Source organism: Emydura macquarii, unplaced genomic scaffold (genome assembly GCF_026122565.2).
Source record: "Emydura macquarii macquarii isolate MOO-44397 ecotype Brisbane River unplaced genomic scaffold, CSIRO-AGI_Emac_v2 contig_3671, whole genome shotgun sequence".
Taxonomy (NCBI): Eukaryota; Metazoa; Chordata; order Testudines; family Chelidae; genus Emydura; species Emydura macquarii.
Window position 1 is genome coordinate 10258156 of NW_027133808.1, and position 24539 is coordinate 10282694.

The following is a 24539-nucleotide window of genomic DNA, read 5'->3' on the forward strand; positions in this document are numbered from 1 at the left end:
TTTTGCTTTCCAGACCTATTGTGCTCCAGGACTTACCCCTGAGCTGGCTTGCTGAAGTCCTCCTCGTCCTTGGAGTCTCTTCCTGCTCAGCATATCCACACTAGGCTTTTCTCTGTTGGAGACATGGCTTCTCAGGGCAAACGTAGGGAGGAGGGAACCCAACATGCCTGTTTGACTCAGAGCCCTATGCCCTAGCAGCGCAAAGGTGGGCTGATTGAGAACAGGCAGGGCACAATTTGCCCTCTGAAGAGCTTGGAAAGCTGCCTCACAAGTAGAACAGCATTTTGCTTTAGCTCAGTGTTCATGCGACAGCTCTGCCACGTCTGAGAAGGGGCTGAGGAGTCTGGCAGGAAGGCGCTGCCGTGCTGGCACTGGGAGGCTGAAAGCACCCTACTCAATGCCCAATCCAGGAGAGGAAGAAGAAAGAAAAGCTGCTCACTAGTGCCGGTCAAAACAGATAAAATAAAAGGCCAGCAAAGAAAAGTTGGAAGCAAAGTAACCAGTCCCTGGCCTGCTGCTGGAGAAAGGGGCGTGGTTAGCATGGGCTGTGCTACAGCTTTGAACTGTCTCCTCAAACTGCAGACAGGAGGGGAGCAGCCCATACATATCAAAGTTGTGGGAGACACTGAACTTCAGAATTTCAGGTGAGCTGACTCCTGTGCCAACCACACACCAGGATATTGGGTGTGTGCCAAGGGAATGTTGGGGAAGGAACCAGGTACAGCTGCCCTCTGCCTATTCTCAGCCAGTGTATGATCCTTTAGGGTAAATTAGAACTGCTCATAGGTTGCTCTAATTTATGACTGTGCCAAGGCCAGAGCAGCTGCAGCCTGAAAATCAGGGCGGCGGAACCTGTTCCTTGATGCCCCTTCCTGTGCCAAGTTGATCTCAGTGCAGGAGGGAAACTGGCCCTAAATTTTCAGGTCATAATTAATTAACCAAAGGGCATGGAAAAGTCATTTTCCAAAGCTAATAGCCTCTGCAGTTATGAAATAATCTAGAAAATGGGTAGTTTTGTAAATATACATTAATGAGTTGAGTCACAAGGTTGAGAGATGCTAAACGACAGGAGAAAAGCTACCTGACATGACCCCGCTTACTACCAGTAGAGTGACAAGTAACTTCTATAGTTGCATTAAAAAAACAGATTAAATTGATGTTTTCAAATAATCTGGTATGACGTAAACGAGCAGGATGAGGTTATCTGCTGACCAACGGATGTGTTCAGGAAGATGAAAAGACTGAATGTCATACTACATATTTATGGTCAGATGAACTATGAATTCTGAATTAGGATTTTGTATTCAGTATATTTATAATGTGATGTGAATGAATTGTTTACCTTTATACTAACAGGCGGTTGCCATAGATTGATTTATATTAAGTAACAAAAAAAGAGTACACCGGGTAAAGAAAACACGGAGTGCTCCTTAAGAAAGGTATACCTTTTCTGAATAAATTAAAACCTTTATCATGTCAAATCATAAACTATAATATAAACTGCCTCTATTCCAAAAACAGTGTATATTTTTAATGCGTGAAATACGTTTGTCTTGTACATGAGGAAACCCACAACTATTCCTACCCTATTACTAGAGACTTACACCAAAACAGAATGCTTTCTCCTTTGGAAGTGGAAAACAGACATAACCAACAACATTTTGATGTGGTAATCAGAGGAATGTGATAATTAATCTTGTAGTCATTCTGCAGATCGTGTGAAATTATAATATCTCATCTTTTCTAGCCTCAACCTGCCATTCTTGACCTGAATTACAGAGAAGAACTAGCAAGAAGATGATTTAATGAGCGACTTTGTCACGTTGCCATTTTGCCGTAGTCAAAGGCAAATATTTCATCTATCTTGAAACAAAAAGGGAACATTTTTAGTTTCAAGCAAATCTACAAGAACAATAATGTCATAGATATATTTAAACTAAACTCTTATCTTCGTATTTTCACAAAAACACACATTACAAATATGAATTTTCATTTCTTCTAAAAAATTCAGTAAGTTTACTAGTAAAATAAAATCAATGCAGTGAAGAAACAAAATGTGACAATAATAGATCTAGATAATTTGACAAATACCAAATGAAGTACAAACAGGTAGTTTTCAATCAATGACTTAATAGGAATGTTTATATGATACAGAAAACAATTGACAAAATGATTTAATCACACTCAATAAATAGAGACTTCAATAAAATATATATTTACACTGGCATTCTGAATGCTAGGGCATCACAAAGATGTATGGCTTTATTACAATGGATGGAAGATGGCAACTACTTAGAACCTAGTGCCAACATGGATTATAACAAATCCAGTGAGTATTTTGTTTTTCAATTATTCATAGAAAATTTAATCCTGATTAAGTATCCTTGGGCAGGAATTCATGAGTAGTTGATGACTGAAACCAACATTTATTTGAAATGCTTCTGTTAATTTAATCTGTGTATATGGCTTAATTATGATTGAATCCTCAATGTAAGAGAAATGAATTATATCAGGATTAAAATTCTAGTACCATATCACACATTCTTTCCTAAAAAAAGGCAAGCCTGCTGTTTTTCTTACTTTAGTGTTGGCACCTATTTAAAGCCTCATCGCACCTATGTTATGTTTTTAGTAACATTTATCTAAAAAATGTTATGGCTAAAAACCCCATTGGTGCTTAAGTTAAAATTCAAACTAATATCAAGGGGGGGGGGGGGAGAAGTGCTTTCCTTTTGTACAAATAATGAAAGCAAGCTTACTGCAGTTAGCTGTAAACATTTTACATTGGTTTCCTGGAGCAATTTTGTTTTTCAAGTCCTTTAAATTTAAGCACAACATTCATTTTCTTTACAGCATAAAAAGAAAAGCATAAACTTTTATGTAGTGTATTACACTGATTTCATAATTGGTCTATTTCAGACTTGTTTGAGTTCACAGCCATTTAAAGGACTAGATTTATTAGGCCTTCAAACTTAATATTGATACAAAGTGAGGGAGTTCTTGGAAACACTGTGGCTATGAATAGGAAAGGTTAGAGTCCTTTGTCCTCCTTTGTTGTCACACAACTCAGCAACACGTATGCCACAAAAACAAATATCTATTCAAACACTCAGATTTCAAATATATTTTCATACCAACAGGTTTTTTTTTTGGTTTGTTTTTTTTAAATGAATGTACCTAATTTGAAGACTTGTTCAGATCCAGGGTCAGTTTTTATTATGCAGTTTTTCCAGGGAAACTGACGTAGCACACAGACCTGATGAAAACAGCTGTATTTAGGTCATTATTGCACTATATTCTTTCCTAAATATATCTCAGAAGTAATGTCGACTTTTATGTCCAGATGCCATGGTCAGTGGCAATGTTACTGATGAGAGAGAAGACACTTCCCAATATAGACTATGAGACAGAAAAAGTCTGTAGAGGATAACCATGGAGACAGACTGGCAGAGGATAACACCTATGGTAATAACCTAAAGACAAAAAGGGAGTGGGGGAAAGAGAAAGTGAATGTTTTGAAGAAAGAATAAAATCAAATCAGTGACTGTTTTTATAAGCATAATGAAGCGTATCGAACACCTTTTGCTACTGCAGTAGTTACAAAGGGTTTGAGCATGGGCCTGGGATCCAGGAACTCTTAACTATTAATTCTGGATCTACAATAGCTCAGCGGGTAGCCCTGGACAAGTCACATAACCTTTTGGCCTGTGTCTGCTCTTAGAAATCTCAGTCCTGTAGTTCAGTGTTTCTCAACCTTTTAAGTAGCAAGTACCTCCTAATTTCTGAAAATTTTAATAAGTACCCCAACACTCAATTTTCCACACTGAGAAATACAATCTTTTTCCCCTTTACCGCTGCATGACTGTGTTTCTCATAAAGCAGGAGAGTTCTGCAGTGCTGTATGTCTGTGGCAGATCACAAAACCCCCTGCTGTTTCTCCCCTCCTTCCTTCTCCCCTTCCTCCATATAGGAGCAAAGATCAATGCCAGCCAATCACTATGGCCTGATGGCAGGGTCACGTGGTGTTCTCCTCACACAGGTGGCAACTTGTGAGGTATGAGCAGGCACTAGCAGCCCACTAGAGTGGATAGCAGCGCTCCCCATATCCGTCCCTAGGGGGGTGCAGGCCTGGGGCAAATCACACTGTGAGAGTCCCTCAACATTTTTAGACTGGTAAAATCTGGGGCTGTCATAGTTGTTAATTTCATGGCTCAACTAGAGCTGTGAAATTGACAAGTAAGTCTGCGGCTTCAGGACTGGGCAAGCCACTGGGCTCTCTGCCTGGCTTTCTGGGCACCAGGCTTTCAGCTGGGGAGGGCAGCTGCCACCTGGGCAAGTTGTAGCTGGCTGCCAGCCCGGGAGGTAGGCTACTGCCACCTGCTCTAAGCTGGGGTGGTGGAGGCTTCCGCGCAGGCTGGGACCCGAGGATGTGGGCAGGTGGCAGGCAGCTGCTCCCCATCTTCAAGCCAGAGCGTGGGAGGCTGTCTCTTGGCTCAGAACTGGGGCACGGGTGACAGCCACCCAGGTGCAAGCCCAGCTCGCAGGAGGCTACCACCGGGCTCCCACCTGGGAGCTGGGACTGGGCAGGATGCAGGCAACTGCTGCCCGGCTTCCCCAAAAGCCATCAGCTGCTGCCCAAGCCAGCGGCTGGTACTTGGTGCCCCAAAAAGCCAGTGGCTGCCGCCCAGCTTCCCAGGACTGGGGCAACTGCTGTCTACCTCCAAGCTCGGAGGTGGGACCGGGCAGGAAGTCAGCGGCTGCTGCCCGGCTTCCCCAGAAGTTGGACACTGCTGCCCACCTCCCTTCATTGGTTTTTTCACCACATACCCACTGCTTGTGTCTCACATACCCCCAGGGGTATGCGTACCACAGGTTGAGAAACTATGCTGTAGTTCACCACTTCAGCTCCACAGGAATAGACAGGGCTTTTTTACCACTACGATAGATTCACAAGAGAACATTTAGGCACCACTGGACAAAACCATTGCTCAGCTGCTGCTTAATCCCATAGGTGCCTACATTTCCACTAGTAAAGTCCACGAGGCCCCTTAGATTCTGCCAGTGGGCATGCATGAAGCCACTTACATCCTGACACCACGGAGCTACTCAGAGCCTACATCACACAAAAGCCTTTGTGGGATCACAAGAGGCGCTTCCCTGCCTATCTTCCCAGCAAGGCCCAGTCTGGTAAACTCTGAGCATGTCTAACATGCAAAGATGGTTGGCGAAGGTGCCACTACTGCTATTGCCACACACTCTTATACTCTGTAGTCCAGTGCTTAGCGCACTTACTCGGGATGTGGGAGGCCGATTCAGGGCAGGGACTTGAACCCAGCTCTGCCACCTCCCAGATGAATGCCCTAACCACTTGGTTATTTCTCTCTCAATCTCACCAGCTGAGGCTGTTCCACTTTGTGTGAAATACTTTCACAGTCATTAGGCTATAGAGACAGAGTGTGAGAATAACTCTACAGACCACTGCTGAGTATCGCCATGCCTAACTGCCCATCATGAATCTAGCCCTTAGATGACACAGCAGTAAAATGCCTGAGCCCCATCTGCCCCACAGCCTCCATTCATGGAGTTGCAATGGTGTTAATTTATTGGTCTAATTTCCCAGTGTAGACAAGGCCTTTTAACCTTAGTTTCTCCATCTGTAAATGACGTGCATGTTAACAGTTACTCAGCTCACAAAGGTGGTGTGAGATTTTACTTGTGTGTATAGGCACTTTGCGGAAATTCTATATTAATGTATAGAGCATCTTTTTTAAATACATGTTTTTCCTCAACTCAATGTGACATTTACTGACCAGATATTTTTCTATATTTTTAATTAAAAGGCAAACAATATTAAATCTTCATAGTTTCAGAACTGCAGTTGCCCAAGCACAGTGATTAAACTTGCCCAGTACCCAAGAGCAAAAATCCTCCTACAGTGCTACCAGATCTCTACATCACAGGGAGGAATAATTTCCTGCACTGAATGCCATCTCAAGAGAGCTGGAAAAAACAGCATGAAGGTTTTCAACCAGCAAATGAATGCAGCTATAGGAATCAAAGCCCTAAAAGTAAACTAAGGGCTAAATTTCTTCTATATTTTTAGTAGCATATCATTCTATCTGCATATCCTCTGAACATTAATGGTTGTCTCAGAAAATATTTGCACACTCATACACACACTGCATTAACTGTAAGGAATGAGAGAACTCCGCTCTGGAATGATGTACTCACCCACCTGAGAATGATGGTGTACATTATCTAGGTGTGGCAGGCTCCACACACTGGCTCCCTAGCTTCCAGAATGTTAAAGCAACAAGAAAGCCAAATAAATCCATCTTTGTTTTCCATTATTAAGAGTTTACAAACCAAATTATACATTTGGAGAACATTTTTTTATCCAAATACTGTTTAGCTGTGGCTTTCCTGATCCCCTTAGCCACCTATATATAAAATATATATTTTTAGGAATTAGCGTAAAAGCCTCCCCAGAGTTTTTTTTTTTTTTTTTTTTTTTTTTTAAACCAAAGTAGGCAAACCGACAAAAGTTTGAGTTTCTACCTAGAGCCATTTTTTTGCTGTACCTTAGCAAACATCTCCCACTTCTTCCAAAAAAACGATTACCCTTCCATTTTACAAGGTAGGCAGGGCTTCAGCCATGACTCCCTTTTGCGTCAGTGACAGTGGTGTGACTAAAACTCTGTGGGTTACTTTGGGAATGTAAAGGTTAGAGGCCTCGAAACATGAGTTTGCTAACAGAACACTCAACAGAAGGAACAACTCCTTTGCAGTTTATGCAGAATGTCTATTCAAATCCCCTTTTTTTTTTTTTTAATCCTGCCCATACATACCTTCTCTCTTTGATAGTCTCTAAATAGTACAGAAATGGTTGCAAGACCTGGGTGGCACAAAAACCACAGAATGCAGCCCTGAAAGAGAAAAATGGCATTTTATATCATTTACTCTGATATATCAGTACAGAAGATAGATATGACAATTAGGGAGATTACATTTACATGTTTCCATCTTTGGATATCCATTGTTCTGCAATCAAACAGAATGAAAACCACACTTAATGCTTTTCACATCAAATTTAACTACAGAGTAGATACTGAATGAATACAGTTTATTTAATCAAATCAAATGCTTAATCATTAACTCCCTCACAGAGGAAAAGCATAGTTCAGTCAATAGCATGCCACAAGAACATTTACAAAGAAAGAGATTAGTTTTAAAGATGTGAGACCTACTTTGGAAAAGGTGATATAGAACTCCCTTTTGAGTGTACTTCTCTCCACTGTGATGATCTGGTAAAGACCACAGGCCAATGACAGAGATAGGCAAACTCTTAGACCAATAAGAAGTCCACTTGCTAAACTGTGGTGTGAATGGTAGCTGTGCTGATTAGTATCTTCAAACTGCTCCCAAATTAGTAAAATACTCTGCAAAACAACAAAGTACATTTAGAGTAAATACTGTACTTACGTTACATTTCTTCGAATAACTAACTCTGTTCACGATAGGACCATGAAACTAGTTATCAGCACAAATGCCTCAGTTCTGTCTTCTTGCCTGAAACTGCCACATTACTAAAAGCAATAGTTAGAACTGCTCCTTTGGCATTGCCAATTAACACATTAAATACAACTGATGCTTCTGTTATCAGGGAAGGAGTCTGATTCCTGCCTTTCCTAATATTTTGAAAAATTCACTAATTTAAAATATCAATTAATGTAGTGACCTAGAGCTTCAAAGCTGCAGCTAAACTCCATTTTCTCCTCTGAGAGGAACCTGATGGAGAACCACAATCCTGCTTCTACTTACGTGGGAGTTTTGCTAATTGACTTCAACAGAAGCTGGATTAGGCTCATAGGCACTAATTCTCCAAACTGACAGCCCCCCCCTCCTACCTGAACTAGTATGCTCTCTAGTAGCACCACCTTCCGTGACTTACGCCTGATCCACTATCCATTGAAACAAATAGGAAGAATCCCAATTGACTTCTGTAGGCTTTGGTTCAGGCTCATTCTTAGCAGGGATCACTACTAAATACTAACTGCTAATAAGAGAGTTCCAGGGCTCCATTTAATTTCTGTTTGGGATCAGTACTAGTTACAAAGACGACCAAAATCTTGTGACAGTCCACTTCTAGCTCCCTTCCAAAACCAGTAGCCATATGCCTGCAACATTCTTTTTCTTCATTACTGTCCTCAATTTCTCTCTGCTCCTCCACTTCTCTGATTCTCTCTTCCCTATTTTTTTTTTTTTTAAGGTACTTCAAAGGACCAGCAAGGGTGGATGTTCCATCTACTAAGATAAGTTTTACTATAATGTTAGCGATTTATTTGCTATTCTAAACTGACTTTATTTAATTACATTAATTCAACTCTTTTCAGTATATGTCCTAGACCATTTTTATATTTGAGGGACCAATCCTGCATCTGAACAGCTCAAGAATTCTCCTAGATAGATTTGAAAGACCGCTAGATACCGTAATCTGAGGGTCCTGAGCTGAGGACGCTAAATAGTAAATGACAGCAGATGTTTTATCAACTGTTACTTACTCTGTCTAGTGGGTATTTGATTTTTTGTTATTTTCTCTGCTCAAGTGTTTAAAAAAGATTGAAGATCTTGATGTTCACCCAGTCATAAAATATTGAAATGGGATGTTCCCTGTTATATCATACTTAACAATACGCTTCTGCCAAAGTAGCAGCTGCTCAGGTAACAGTATTACAGTCTGTCTACAGTACAGCAAAAAAAGTCAACACAAATACAAACCTGGGTTACAACAACTACTACAGCAATGCCAGTGGATGTTGGAGTGGAATCCCACTGAAGGGGTCTGCTTTGAGATTTCTTCATTCTGCCTATCGTCCAACCCATACACAAACTCAGCAATAGGTATAGCATTTGTATCTGGCAGATTATGTCACACACTAGTGGGAATGAAAAAAAAGTTAATGTAGTCATAACAACAGAGTGGCAATTGGTTTCTCTAGCAGAAAAAGCAGAGTTAAGTGGCAACTCTATGGTAATCCAGCTAATGTAAAATGGACACTTCTCAATATAATTTTCACTCTTAATTAAACACTAGAGACTTTGAGACAGTCTGACTATTATTTTCATGCTGTGGATAATTATCTATGTGAAATTTTATTTAATCAGTGGAGAATTACATCATCAACATTCCCTTACTAAGGCCCAATCATGCGATTGGCTCCATGTAGGCAGATGGATATATCCATGCAAAATCCCACTAAAGACAGAGACTAAACATGGGCTGAAGCATCCACCTGCATGAATCTGTTTGTAAGGTCAGAGGACTAAAATAGAAGTCTATATATTAATTACTAAGTATGTCTTTACCCTGCAAATACAGATATATATCAGAATGAATTCCCTTATTTATCCAGCAGGACTCTTGTTTCCAAGATCAGATACTTGTAGTGTAATTTCTTTAAGTTAAACTGTATCTTTCTTATGGAACCATACAGCAACCTGAACAGAAAAACACATTCTACTCTCTCTACTCTACCGATTCACTGGTGGAAGTGAGGACAAAATCTGACCATTCGTATTTAAAATGCAGGTATTGTAGGAAAAGTTACTACGCCCAATGGCACTGGGGCCAGGGCAGAAAGGGGTGATTAGTCATCCCTGGAGACAGGAATGAAAAGAACCCTATCCTGTGGCATCAACTACCATGGTCATGCCTGGAGGGGGGAACCTCCATCTGTAATAAGATTATTAGAAAGGGGGAGGAGTCAGATTTCTAGCAGGGGCTTCTCTACAAAATAGAAGAGACTCCTTCCAGAGACAGAGGTAACTGGATTTGCAAGGTCTGTCTTCTACTGGCTGGTGAAATGGCTCATTTTACAAGTGGTTTGACCAGTCGGTGAATGGGGAAAAGTTAAGTCCAGGCCTCACTGAGGTAAGAGAAAACCTGAGGATAAACTTTTTATGGGTTTTTGTTTCCAAGTTGTCTACAGAATAACCAGAGACTGACTTGGGTTTCCTAACCTAGCTGGTGACTGACCCTGACCAACACTTAATTTAGACTTTTAGTCCTTGCTTAACTGATTTAACTTTTGAATTTAAATACTTTCTTTTTCCTAATTTCAATGTTGGACCTTGTCCATTTTTTCGCCCTTGCTGGGCTCTATCTTAACCACAAACTCTGATCTCTGAGTGTATTTGTGTGCTGTTATATCTGCTTACTCTAGTGAAGGGGAAATTGGGTTTGGTTTTTTTTTTTACAATTCTATTAGCCTTCCCTGGGTGCAACTGCTGTGGGAGAGGAAGATGGATGACTAACAATACTACAGTCACACATTTATTACCACCAGTGCCAATGAGCCCTCCAGAAAGAAAATTGCTCGACTTGTAGCTCTTGGACTGAGTTTCTGACAGTTCTGGAGTAGCTTTGCTAGATCAATTAGCTCTCTAGTTTTAATAAACTGAGTAAACTTGTTATGGAATACTCCGAGACAGCCAAACTTTGAACTTCACAATAATTAGATAGAATACCTTAGTTTCATTAAATATTCAGCATGTAGCAAATGACATTTCAGATGCAGCACAGAAATATGAATACGAGAAATAGCATTGTTTTTGTATCACACTGACAAACTTAAGTACTTTTCATACATAAAGTCTTCAAAATGTTATGGGGTACATGCCCACACAAGAAATTGTATTTATGTTAAACTGTGGTCAGTGAGAGTATTTCCTTGAAGTTTGGCGATATTAGCAAAATGTGGATGTTAAATAGTGAAGCACCAAGATATTACCCTGAGATTTATATGGCATTAAAAGTAGTTTATTGGCTCTTAATTCTTCTGGTATTTGGAGTGCTCAGAGTAAACGTTTTGCTTATTTAAAAATTATTTTCAGGCCATTTTAATAAAGATGTACTAGTTCTATCTTTAAAATCATGAATTCACATTTAGCTGAGCAAAACATAACTGTAAACTTGGAATAATATTAGGTTCCCAGACCACCAGGTGTGAAGGCAAGATTAATTATTTTGGTTATTTGAAGACAAGGCTACAGCACTGGGTCAACTACTTCAACAACAAGCCCTGACAGCTATTCTGTAGAGTGGTATTATCAACTTCACAATGCCATCAGTACTTGGCTATAGATTTGGCATTCATCTGCCATGGCAGACAAAATCAAAAATAGGCAGATGACTGAAAACAAGACAGCCTGAAATCTAAAGGAATAAGAAAGAAGTGACTACTCCATCTCTCTTAAAGATAACCTCTTCCCTACCAGCAAGTTATGGACAAACAGATGCTCTTTTAATCACAGTTCAGAGATAGAAATTGTGAAATGTTCCAGGGCATTTGTGGGAGCTCAATGCGTCTTATTGCACTGTGGAAAAAAGGAAATAGATTAAGTGGATTTATGGAAAAAATCATATTGTATTTTCGTCCGCTTTGATAACTTGTGTAAATTGTTTGAGAACAATACGGTTACCTTACTGTTCGGTGAGATTTCTAAATTGTCTACCGCACAGTAGTACCAAAGTCCAATGTACAGCCCTGCACAGGCGCAGCTGGTATGAAATTTACTTGCTATCTTCATCATCCATTTCTCTCATCAGGCTGTACAATAGCAAGAAAAATTACTGTCCAATTCTCACATTTAGAAGCTGCCTAAACTTAAAAAGATCTGCTGACTACTCACAACACTTGAAGTCAATGGGACTATTCATGTGAGTGAAATTAAATGCTTAAACTGTTGTAGGAGCAGGCCATTAGCTTGTATGAGATATTGTAGAAAGAAATCTCAGATTAGTTACTTGGGATAGTGTCAGGACCGGATATCTTGAGTGAAATCCTAGCCCCACTGAAGTCAATGTGAGTTTTGTCACAGATTCTACTATAGACAGGATTTCACCCCTCACATGAAAAAAATCTGCTTTGAGAGCAGTAGCAGCTACAAAAGATTGTTGCACCTCCGCAATCTACACTTGTATCATCCATCCTTCCGAGCTGTGGTTGTTGCCGTAAGAAATCTTCCAATTTCTATCCCTTCTGCCCTCCTGCTTCCTTTGGAAACTATTATCATAAAAAGACAGGAGTAGAGAGGAAAGCTCTCAGAGCCAAACACTTCTTAAATTAAACTATTCTTAAAAGAAAGATAATGGGGACAAAGAGAATAAACTATCCCATTGAATTAAGAGGATATGAATGTATGGTGGGGGTTGCACCGTAAACAGTACCCCAAGAAAAGAATCGAAACTACAGTACATATCAACCCAACATATACAAGAAAGTGCACAGCAGTGGCCTCACCAAAGGAGTTATGAATAGGTTCAGATACGCCATCTAACCTCACCTCTGGAGGCCGAAGAAAGTGAAAGTAATCACTTGGCAGAGGCAGAGTCATGAGGATTCACTAGTTCAACTGTCCAAAATGAAGAATTAATGTAAGTTACTGTGGGGCCAGCTGCCACCAAGAGGCTGTTAATTCCAACTGCAAGTTTTTATGGACTCTCTGGATACTTTTTGCTGTTGGCCAATGAGACAGCACACAAAATTACATGCCATGTCAGAGTGGCAGAGAAGAAAATATCAGTTACCCTTACAGCTAAAAACAAACACTTTCATACAAATTGTTTTATAAATCAATCATATGTACCAAAGTAGTGCAATAATCAAAGACTCCTTTATTTTGCATAGAAATTGAATTCCTGCTGTTTAATGAAATGGAACATTATCTGCGGGAATTTCCATAACTTAATGACAACCTGATCAACAGCTGTCAGATTTCTGCTCACTGAATGGGCTAGAAAGTAGGGTCCAGTATAAAACCTGCACAGGTTCTAAATCTTCAGCCTGAACCTATTTGATAAGTGTTTATATCCAGATAAAATAATCTGATTACAGACCCCTGGCAATAAAACTATGGGATCTACTTTATCAGGTGTGTACTATTAAGTGTCAATATTCTATTTAGGTGACATTAGCCTAGTACTGTATTTGCATAATTTCTTCACACAACTTCAAATCCTTTGTTCAGTTTTCAGCAAACATTCACTTATTAATACAGTATGTATGATTTCCTTCCTAAAGGCCAGATTATGATCCTTACTCCCATAGGTGCTCAGTCAGTAACACAAGTAGTCCCACTGGCTTCAAAATGTCTGACACTTACTAGCAAGAGGCTGTTAGGGAGCCACTCAGTAAAGTCCAGGGACTGCACTCTAGTATAAATGCCAGCACCTTTCCCATTGTAAACAAACGTGTAGTAGATGGGAGGTCAGGGCTTCTCGTCTAGCTTTTGCCAATGAGCTTCACTGGTGTAGATCCCCTCTTGTCTTTTGTATCCACCTGTGGTTAGGTAGGTTTATTCCTTCAGCTAGTAGGTCTCTGACCAGTTTTTTCATGTCCTCTATTTTAAGATACAAGATCATGAAAACTGTTGACTTTAATAGCCATTGAGTAAAGGGACTGCTGGACTATGGACTGCACTAGAGCTCGCAAAAGGATTCCAAAGGGCATCCAGTTCAGCTGCCAAAGGTTTGTGGAAGTCCAGAACAGCAGGATAGGATTTGTGACAATTTGTGAGGAGATACTTTGCTATTTAGGTTCTTACACTGCATCTTACACTTGAGCACCAGTTTCTTGGAAAGTTTCAGTCAAGTGGAAATACAATGCATTATCTTACAAAGAACCCCTCTATATTTCTAGCCAGAATTTCAGAACAACCAAAGCAGCGTCAGCTTGTGAAGAAACCAGCCAAGATTATGTACAACTAGTGCATAACTAGTGCACTAGACAGGATGCTCTAGGCTTTGGTTCCACTTAGATGTTCAACAAAGCTGGATGAAATCAAGAAAGCTGCTTTGTGCTAATATTGAACCTGAGGGAAATTTTTTGGGCACAGCTCTAATCTTAAAATACTTGTGCCATTAAATACTTCATTTTCCACTAAAATATATATAGATGTTCAGCCTCCATAAAATGGATACAGATTTTTAAAATGCATCCATACTCAAGAAAACACCTGCTAACAACCTGATCTAGCAAAATGCTTCAGCATGTGGATAACCTTCTTCATATTATAGTCCCCTAGACCTGAATGGGAATACTTACAAATATTTAGGCACATACCTTTTACTCATGCAAGGCTGCGTTTTAAGGTGTTCTTAAATCACACCTTAATTACATAACTCTTAGAAATACTCAGAAAAAGAGCCATTATTTTCAAAGAAATAGCTGCATTTCATATATTTAAAATAAAGTAGTAATATATACCTGAGATCAGAATCTGGCCCTAAATGTTAGCATTAGTTAATACGCTTTAACAGATTATTCCTCCACATTGCTCTGCATAAACATGTTGAACAAGGTAAGTGTTTGTAAGCATACTCACATTCTGCCAGACTTCCCATAAAAGGTGCCCCTATTCCATCTTTAGCGTAACTAATAAAAAACAGGAGATAATAATGGTCTAAATTATTCAGTATTAAATTTCTCTTCTTTCTTAGAGAGTCAGCTAAGTAATTACATATCTGTAACAAGTCAACCCTACAAGTTTGGTCATGATCACCATTACCTTTAGCCTTACTGATCTCTACAGCTGCTTCCCTCATTATTTAAAGGAATTTTAAAATGGGAAGACAAGTACGTAAAGTTACCTTGAGAAATGCAGGTAGTTGGCAAATGCTGAACCAACTTGAAACAATAATGCTGTTGACAGCACCTTTAAGACAGTATGCATAGGTCCACCTTTCTTAAGAGTTTGCCATAGAGACTGAGCATATATGCAAGCAGTTACAAAGTATGCTAGGACAAGTAGGAAAAAGAATTCATGTAATCCTGCGAAGAGAAGAAATGCAGTTAAATTTAATAAAGTAAATGATGGCACATAACAAATACTAATAAGATGCTTTGACTACAAGACAATATTAAGTTACGTGGTTGTTACTAAATAGTAACATAAAAGAGATAGTGAGAGTTCTGTAGCACCTTAAAGACTAACTAATTTATTTGGGCATAAGCTTTCGTGGGCATAAGCTTTTTGTCAGATGCCCAAGAAAGCTTATGCCCAAAGAAATGTGTTAGTCTTTAAAGGTACCACAGGACTCTCGCTGTTTTTCTAAAAACAGACTAAGATGGCTACTCCTCTGGAACTCATAAAAGAGACAGTAATGATGGACTAGCATTCAGCTACTTTCTCTTATCCTTTCCACACAGTATTAGAAAAAAATCTTCATATCAGTTTAGTTCTTTCAGATTATTTGACCTGTAAAGTTTTCATCCATCAAAAACACCTTTCTTAAACATAAAGAGGCATTCTGTAAAACAATTTCTCTTTAAAAAATGAAAACATATGTAAAAATTATTGGAATATCATAAATGGTAAATAGTTTCCTGTAAATAAGCTTGGGCGAATTTGATTTTGATTTTTTATAATTTTGATGGAAAATACTGATGTTAATTTTTAAGCATATTTCACATTTATCAGTTAATATTTTCACAGTTGCACAAAGTTATGAGCTTTAAGTATTTTTAATGGATTTAAATTTTTACAGTTACAGAAAAATATTGGGGGTGGGGAGATGTCAGACAATTATTTAATGACCGTGGGTGTCAAGATTAAAAAAGTTAAAGCTTTACAACCATTAAAACATAAATTGCCAGCATCACATGTCAAATGATATAAAGTAAATATCTTAAATCAAATGCTAATAAATTCTCAAGCAGTTTTTTCTTACATTTGTCTTTTTCTTTGCCCATCTGTAAATTTCTATGATCACTGCTGGTATGTTTTTTTGTCATGTGCGCGTCTATGGTGAAATCGATGTTTACCAACATTTATCAACAAAAATCTAATTCTCCCAAGCCTACCTATAAGTTAAACAATAGCCTAGTTCAATGGGTAGTCGGGAACATCTACAATAAATGGATTCAAGTTTAAACAATTGTTTATCTTCAAAGAGAGGATCTTAGATGAGAAGAGCGAAATCCAATACACACTTGAGGTGAGCCTGTCTAACCACTGGGTGTCACTCTTGCACCATGTAAAATGAAGTATAGTTCGCTCAGACAGCACCTGTGTCAAAGGGACAAATCTTTTAGGCATGGAGAAGATAAAGGCAGAGCTGTTGGAAAAAGGCAATTCCATTTTGGAGATTTTATTATTCTGAAATCTGGTTGGAATGAAAACCAGAAATTTCAAAATTCTCTGTGAAAGGGAAAGCCCTGGGGTCCCTGGCTCGGGATAGTTCACCTGGCTGGCTGCCCTGGAGCCACAGACCCTTGAAGCCCAAGCTGCTAAGGAGTGTCAAACTTGGGACCCCGTGAGGGGGAATCAGGCTCTTGGCTTCCCCTCAGCATGCCAGGCAAGCTGCCCATGGGCTGGATGGGTAAACTGGCAGGAAACCTGCCTGGTTTCCAGCAAAAACCTGCCTGGCTTCCCTCAGACATTTGTCGAAATTGGACCACATCCATAAAACACTTCAACAATCAGCGTTCTCTGATGGAAATATGCTCTGCCAGAGAATTTCCAACCAGCTAATTAAAGGGGATAGGAAATCTAGAACAAGAATACATGTCCCATACCTATTAACCAAGGAATGGAATCTGTGTTGGAAGAAGTATGAACATTTGCCAGTGCAGCTAGTGACTGAGATTGAAGGTGGGCAATGATGGACACAGATAGCATGGGTGGAACTCACCTCAATGTTTCAGAACATAATAAGGAGCTTTCATTACAATTTTTTTTAAAATAGACCCTTCTGTTTCTCCCATCTAGATTATCCTTCTCTCTTCTTTCTTCAGAATTCTTTATTGTACACTGCATCAGATTTTACCACCCTTACTTGCACTGAGCTGCTCCTTACTCCATAAATAGCTCCATTAAAATTGAGAACTTCATGCAAACTGATTACAGGGCTGGATTAATGCAATCTGGGACCCTAGGAACACCATGATATGGGGGTTCCCCTCCTCTCAGAGACAGATGCATAGGGTCCCTTCCCTTCCCTCCCCCCACGGCCCAGACCCCCTCATCCCTCTGGGAACACCAAGAGGACAATCAGTACTTAGCTCAGCTGCTGGGCTAAATATTTGGGTGCGAGGACAGGACAGGCCTACTGCACTCTTCCTTTCCTGTAATATAGTCTCCTGCTAGGGTTGTGTTATTGGGGACTCCCAAGGCAGTGGGCCCTGGTGTTAACATTGAGATAGCTAAGGCTGTTCATATCAGCCCTGCATCTGCCATGCTCAGGTCACTTCTTCAAACTTTTCTTTGCAACCCTGAAGACTGGGAATTTGCACTTTTTAAATGAAAGATGGAACTATCATAATTGTATGGCTTCGGGGGCTGGGGCTCTAGCAATGGGGGGAAATCACTGTTTTAATTTGTCATTGATGATTTAGGCATACTTAACTGAAATTTCACTAGCAGAAAATTAACACAGTCCCTGCTGGATTTATATAATAAATCTTGCATATTTCTTAAAGAATTACTAGGACTAAAGAAATGACTATGGGAAATAATCCACACCTAGGCTATTTTATTTGCATAGGTGTCAGATTGATCGAACAGTTGTAAGGCTTATTGCTTAGCAACAGTAAGTTGACTGCTGTACAAACAAATGAAGACACTGTTCCTCCTCCAAAGAGTTACAGTCTAAATTACTCAGACAATCGAATTCATACATATACAATGGAGGCTGAAATTTCAGCCTGAAGTGAAGGTATTTTGCATATATATAGTTCCTACATTCACTCATGTCTTAATACTTGGAAGTAGTCACTGTGTTTCTAAGAAGGGATTTAGTGCAGATGGCATGGGCTTGTCTAAATATAAGCTGCATTCCTTTAAATATATTGATATAGTTAAATGGATAACCCCAGCATGTGGACACTTAAGACACGAACAGTGCCTTAACCAATATAGCTTCTAGCTATTCCTATACAGGAAGGGGAATAAGTGATATAGGACACCTTTATACCAAGAGAACTGCATCCACATTGAGGGGTTGTATGGTATGACTATTTTGATTAAGGGTGTGATTTTTTTTAACCCAAATAAATATATCAATACAAAAACCAGGTGTACAAGGTACAAAAACGATGCACAAGGAAGAAGGAGAAAATTTCAAGCATAAAGGGTAGATGGCATGGAATAAGGCATGAAAACAAAGGGGATGAAGGATACAAAAACCAGAGGTAGGAATGAGGCTTTACAAGTACACAAAGTGAGAACTGTAGTAGGAACACGGTTATGGGATATTTGTGTGCAGACGCAGAAGAAGCCTCAGAGTTCCATGCTCAAAGCCCACTCAGGCTCCTTTGACAATACTAGCCTTAATGTAAAAGGCAAGAATAAGCCTATAAGTGGATATGAAGAGGGGGGTGCCAAAGTGATCAATGAAGTAATGATATTAGCAGCAATGCTTTGGACAGACCGAAAGTGACAAAAATAAGAAGCAGGAAAGAGAAGAAGATCAAAGTTTGGACAAACACATTCTAGAGGTAGAGACAGAAAGGATGGACTTTTGAAGTGATGAACAGGAAAAACTGACATGATTTGGTGACAGACTGGATATAGGGAAGAAGTATCAGAAGGAAAAGAAGACTCAAAGATGACTTTGAGGTTTTGAGCCTGTGTGGTGGGTGTGTGTGAGATGGGTGTGTGTGTGTGTAGAAATGAGATCAATTTTAAGTTGACAGTAGGACAAACAAGATGACATGTCTCAAGATAGCCAAAGAATCAACTGAAACAACACTACAAATTTAATACACTAACTAGTATTATGACAATACCAATAGGGTAGAATGAAAAATATATATAGAATGATTCTGAGTCCAAGACCAGAGGTATCCATTATAGAATGTAATGCAACATATCACTGATTTTAGCGCTGATCTTTCACTTGTTCCTGCAGTCTATACTATAGGTGAGAAGTTCAAAACCAAACAAGCAATAAAGCTCCTCAAAATGTTTCAAAAATCTTTATTGTGAACTTCTCAATTCTAGGACAGTTTTATCCTTGACACTAAGTGATAAAACCTGTAAATGCACCTAAAGAACTAACTTCGTCAAAGGAATAAAGTATATGGTGAATTAGTTTATCAGAACTGTTAAATATGTAATAAACAAGAACCTAATAAATAAAGTATTCTCTTAAAGGTATATAACTAACCATGGCCAATCTCATTTTGGGGAGTTGTGCGTTTATGTATGTAAAACACTTTGAAGATAAACATGAAATAAATCAATTTTTTTTACTACTTCTAAAAGATCCATATTGGGTTACAATACACCTACTTTGTATTGCAGCAACATAAAACTTCAGTATACAGTTGTAGATCCCAGCTGTTTCAAGTTAAACAAATACTGGAGAAGCAGACTGTTTGATATTATCCTTTTTAAATTAATCTATTTCTCTGATTAGACCAGAGCTGGATAATTAGATTAAAGATCTAGAAAGGTCCTTGTGTTAGAAAAATTCATCAGAATTACCTACTCTCTGAGAAAGCATTGTGTGGGAGTGTATTATTTGTACCCTGACCTGATGGCTACCTAAGTGGACACTTACAGCAGGCCTGGTGCTGGACACTGGGTCAAGTGAGGCTGCCTACAAGGAAAGTTGGCCAACTCAGGGGCCTCACTTGCGGCGAGTTCCTAGGACTTGGCCGCCATCCACTAGATAGTAGAAAGTGTTCAAGGTCGTAAACAAGATAGTTGTGTGAGCTAAGAAGCTACCAATAATATTAAGCTGTTCCCATGTGAAGTAGGTGAAATCATATAATAGCCAATTAGCAACTGTGTGAATTTTGTAGGCAAAGATGATTAAAAAGGTATATAAGCTGGGAGGCAAGAGGGAATAAATGATTCTGCTTGCAATCATACTGGTTGTTGTGCTTTATTCCTGCATCCTCTGTCATCAGCAGTGGAACTCTCCCTCATCCTCTGCCATCAGCAGTGGAACCCGACAGCATTGTCCTAAAAATGAAAGGCCTCTACCTGCAACGTATGTCATTCATTTATCCAAATGCACACCTTTTCAAATACAGTGAACACTTATTTGTTTGATGATTTGATCTTTAACTTACTGATCTAATTTCAAGAAAAAAATCTTACCCGATTCCCCTGCGCTAAAGTGATTTAATGGATTCCCTTCTGCATCTGGGTTTAGTAACACCATTTCAAATTGAATATCCTCGGATTCAGATTTTTCATAATTCTCCTCGCAGGTAAACTTGTCTACATAAAACACATACCATGTTTCTGGATATGGAATCTGGGACACTGTCAGATTTTGCTCTGTGTGGTTCATAGGCACTTTAAAAAGAAACAAAGAATGAAATAAGCATTTAATGGACTACTAATCTTTCTGAAAACTATTAAATATTCTGAGATGTGGTACATTGTGATACTTCCCAGAGGAGAACCCAGGGTTATGAGTTACCTTGCTACCACCTGCCCGTAGCGTGAGGAAGCCTTCTCTATGCCTGCCAGAGGTCAGCTCCCCAACTTCACTGACCATGGGCAACAGAAGCACTGCCCTCTAGGTTTTGCAAACTCTGCCATCACACTACAGTTTAGCAATTGTCCCCACCCCAACCCTCAAATCCTCCGAGCATTACCCTGGATTGTACAGCCTTTACTTCACTGGGCATTTGCAGTATTCAGAGATTTGCTGCTTGCAAAGAAACAGTACATCGCCACTTACCAGTTCCACCTCAGATGACTACTCTGCTTAACACAGTTATGTTTATATGAAAAAAAGTATAAAAGTTTATTTAACAAAGCCCAGAAATTCAAGTAATAGCAATAAGCATTATTGGAAACAAATGATTACATATAAAATAAAATCATAAACATGCATTCCTAAGCCTAGATTTAATTAACAAGATACTCTGCAAGATGTGAGAGAATTGCTCACCCAAAATCCTTGGAGTACTTTACATCCAGGCTGGCTGTGACCCTGAAGCCTTGTCTACACTACCGAGTTTTGTCCACAAAAGTCAGCTTTTATTAACAAAACAATGAAGGTATACACATTACAATGCTACTCCCGCCGACAAAACTCTCCTGCTTTGGCGTCAAAAAATAATAAAAAAAATAAAACCACCCCGACAAGAGGCGTAGAGCTTTTTGCAGCAAAGTTAGATCGACAAAGCGACAGTGTAGATACTGCGCTTGGTAATGTCACTGTAAATGGCCTCCAGGTGTCCCACAATGCCCATCCTAACTGCTCTGGTCAGCAGTTTGAACTCCGCTGCCCTGAAGTGTTGACCAAAAGATAGAGCCTGGCTGAAGGGAACCAACTAGCCTGTGATGAAAATCACCTCAGTTTGTAAGGTTGCTGAAAATATTAAGCTTAGTTTAGAAAGTTTTTTGATGGTGTTACTCTTGACTAAATCTAACTTGTTATGCTTTGACTTGTAATCACTTAAAATCCTTCTGTAGTTAATAAATTTGTTTGTTTGTTTGTTTCACCTAAAGCAGTGCCTTTGGTCTGAAGTATATTGGAGACTGCACTTGGAATAACTAGGCTGGTGCATATCAATTTCTTTGTTTTTTAACAAACTTACATGAGCTTACATTGTTCAGTGGGCATAACTGGACATTGTAAAATGGAGGGCATTAGGGTTGCATCTGGAGCTGGGGTTGCTCTGTTATATAATCAAAAGAGTGGCTTGCTAGAAGCACTCACTCACTTAGTTGGCAGCAGCTTACAAGCTGGAGGTTGTGTGTGAATAGCCTAGAAGTGAGGGTTCTCACAGCAGAGCAGAGAAAGACAGGCTCTAGGAGTGGGGGATTAGGGTGACACAGCAATACACTACTCCAGATTGCACCCAGGGAACGTCACAGCATGCCATCTATTGCCCTGCCACAGTTAGGGAATCCCATTGCAGCAAAGCCATCTACTATTTCACACACATTTCCAAAAGTTAGTCCTTCGTAGCATGATGCAATTAATGGCCCTGCACACTTGCATTAACGCGACCCCCAACGATGGACTTTCAGACTCCAAACTGATTTGCAACTGGCTGGTAACAGTCTGGAGTTGCCAGCTTCCACACAGTGATCACCACATGCGTCTCCACTGAGAAGACAGCTTTCATTTTGGTGTCCTTGCGGTGCAGTGCAGAGGCGAGCTCCGCATACAGTTCCAAGAAGGTGGATTTGTGCATCCTAAAGTTCTATAGCCACTGCTTATCATCTCATACATGCATCACAATGCAATCCCACCACTCAGTGCTTGTTTCCTGGGCCCAATACCGATGATCCACCGTGGCAAGCTGTTCCATGAATGCCAAAAATAACCTGGGTCTTGTTTCTTTCCATGGCACATAGCAGGACAGGCACCCATTCAGGTTCAGAGCTCATGAGATATGAACACAATGTGGCTGATCATGTAGTAACACCGACCAGAACAGCAGAGAGCAGTGTAGGATCCAACCTTTCAGGCAGAGATGGGAGGTGCACAGTAAACAGGGGTCATTGAAAAATGATGCAAAACATGGTCAGAAGCCCATGCAATGATGGGACAGAAAAAATTGAATCATGGAAGGTTGAGCCCACATCCATGATGCATTGCAAACCACTATGCCTTCCCACAACCCGTAGCTGCAGAAGGTGGGGAGTTGCAGTGAGTTAGCTAGCCACAGTAAACTACTCTCACTGTGAATGCTAGAATATCAGAAGCGTGTCATGTGAACATGCAGAAGAGATGTAATAATAGTGGTTCATGATGGTCGGCGTATCTTGCGTTGACAAAACTTTGTGGTGTCAACAAAGCCTTATTTCATGAGATGGACACACTGTCAGTTTGCCTCCTGGGTGAAGAATTCAGTGATTCTCTTTGCATTACCAGATATACCAGACCAATCCTCTGTCTCTACTCATGAACTAGACACTCCCCCACTGTTTGTTTCTTCCTCTATGGTTTCTCACTTGTCGATCTCACAACCTCTTAATCTGCACCTGTCTTAGTATGCAAATACTGGCAGATAAACATTTATCATCTCCTGTCTGAAAGAAACACTGCCAAGAGATGTCATCTTCTGATGACCTGCCTTAACTCCAAGACCTTAATGACATAATTTTCATTATAGACACAGAGGTCTTTAAATATTATCTATACATACATTTTGCTATTACTATGACAACCAGTGGACAACTGGCTCTTGGTACAGACCTCACATGCCACCCTTTGGGGAACTTATACAGGGGATCCCTGTACAACCATGTGAACCCTGTGCCCTCTGCCATTTGGCACTAAGAGGTCCCCGGATTATGTACCTATTTAACTCTAGAGCATCCATCATATTTCTATACACTACAACTAATCTACATATTGACAAAAAGGAAGAGTCTCTACTTTGAAGCATAACCACAAGACTGTATGAAGACAGACACTGGGCTAAATCTTCATTTTTGCTGAGTTTAAACTTGATTCAATTTAGGAAGTGTCTGGAGCACACACTCTGATCCATCTTTCAGCTTCTCTAATCTTGGGTTGGCTGGGGGATGAAAAACCACAGATCTAGTGCAGTATTGTGTACTTTGGCACCTCCTTCCCTTTCTCCTCTGGTAAGGAAGGAATGGGTTTCACTTGGCCAGTGGAACTGGGTCTGAGGACTGAGACCATTTTCTTTGAAAATGTAGCTGCTCCCAAATTGCATTATACTTATGTATTTTTTTTTTTTTTGTAAGAGATTAAGATGCTCAGTTTGGCCATGAACTATTGCATCTTCAAAGAACAGTAGCAGCAGAGTCAATCATTACTAGAATTTTCTGGAAAAAACAAACATGAGTCACAAGTATTTAAGTGTTTAAATTACTGTACTGTAATACAAACACGTTGTGATACCAGCTCAGACTACCAGGCAGCGAGCAACTTCTTGGCAGTTTTCTGATATTCTTAAATTATTCAGAAGGCCTATACAATATACCTCTTGTGAAAAGGTTATATATACCTGGTATTCATCTTTGTGGACTTCCTGTAGGTTCTGTTGAATGCAACTTGTAGATGGGCTGAAGTTTGGGGTGGGGAAGCAAGACTAAAAGGGAACAGAGAAAAGTGGAAAGAGGGGCAACTAGAGCATTATTGAGTTACCTGTGTAAATCATGAACGAAACGTCAGGTTCCTAAATTGACTGTGTCCCCTAAAAGGGACTTACCTTACGTAGCTAACATTTCAGTTAATAATCATAGCCACATTGAAGCAATATTTTAATTAACTGCTCCTAAACAACCTCTCTGTGTTATACACATATATTGTTTTTATTGCATCTATTTCTTTCCTTCAGAAAAATAGTGTTATTGGGTATAAAGGGGGAGAAAAAACCACTTGTGCTGAGAGTTTCCCTGGTCTCTGACAGAATTCCAGATTATTGCTGAAATAAAAGGTTCTTGTTCTACACTTAAATTATTTTTGTGGAATCTCTTTTCAAGGCTTCAGTGCAACAAAGCAATTAGTATTAATTCTTTGAAGTTGTTCTGGAGACAAACTAGCAATGAAAAGATGACGAAACAACTAGCAATGTGGGGTGGAATCC

At 39.7% G+C, this 24539-nt stretch overlaps 1 protein-coding gene across 1 annotated transcript in view; it reads right to left on the reverse strand.

Moving 5' to 3' along the window:
- Positions 1 to 1914: 1914 nt before the first annotated feature.
- GPR180 (G protein-coupled receptor 180) overlaps positions 1915 to 24539 on the reverse strand; it is a 29616-nt gene continuing 6991 nt past the window's right edge. Inside the window, exons 3-9 of the mRNA XM_067536917.1 lie at positions 20110 to 20310; positions 14651 to 14831; positions 14386 to 14435; positions 8779 to 8936; positions 7248 to 7439; positions 6849 to 6926; positions 1915 to 3473 (exon numbers count right to left, since the gene is read on the reverse strand). Of these exons, the coding sequence (XP_067393018.1) occupies positions 3315 to 3473; positions 6849 to 6926; positions 7248 to 7439; positions 8779 to 8936; positions 14386 to 14435; positions 14651 to 14831; positions 20110 to 20310 (1019 nt within the window). The 3' untranslated portion in view covers positions 1915 to 3314. The remainder of the gene's footprint in view (positions 3474 to 6848; positions 6927 to 7247; positions 7440 to 8778; positions 8937 to 14385; positions 14436 to 14650; positions 14832 to 20109; positions 20311 to 24539) is intronic.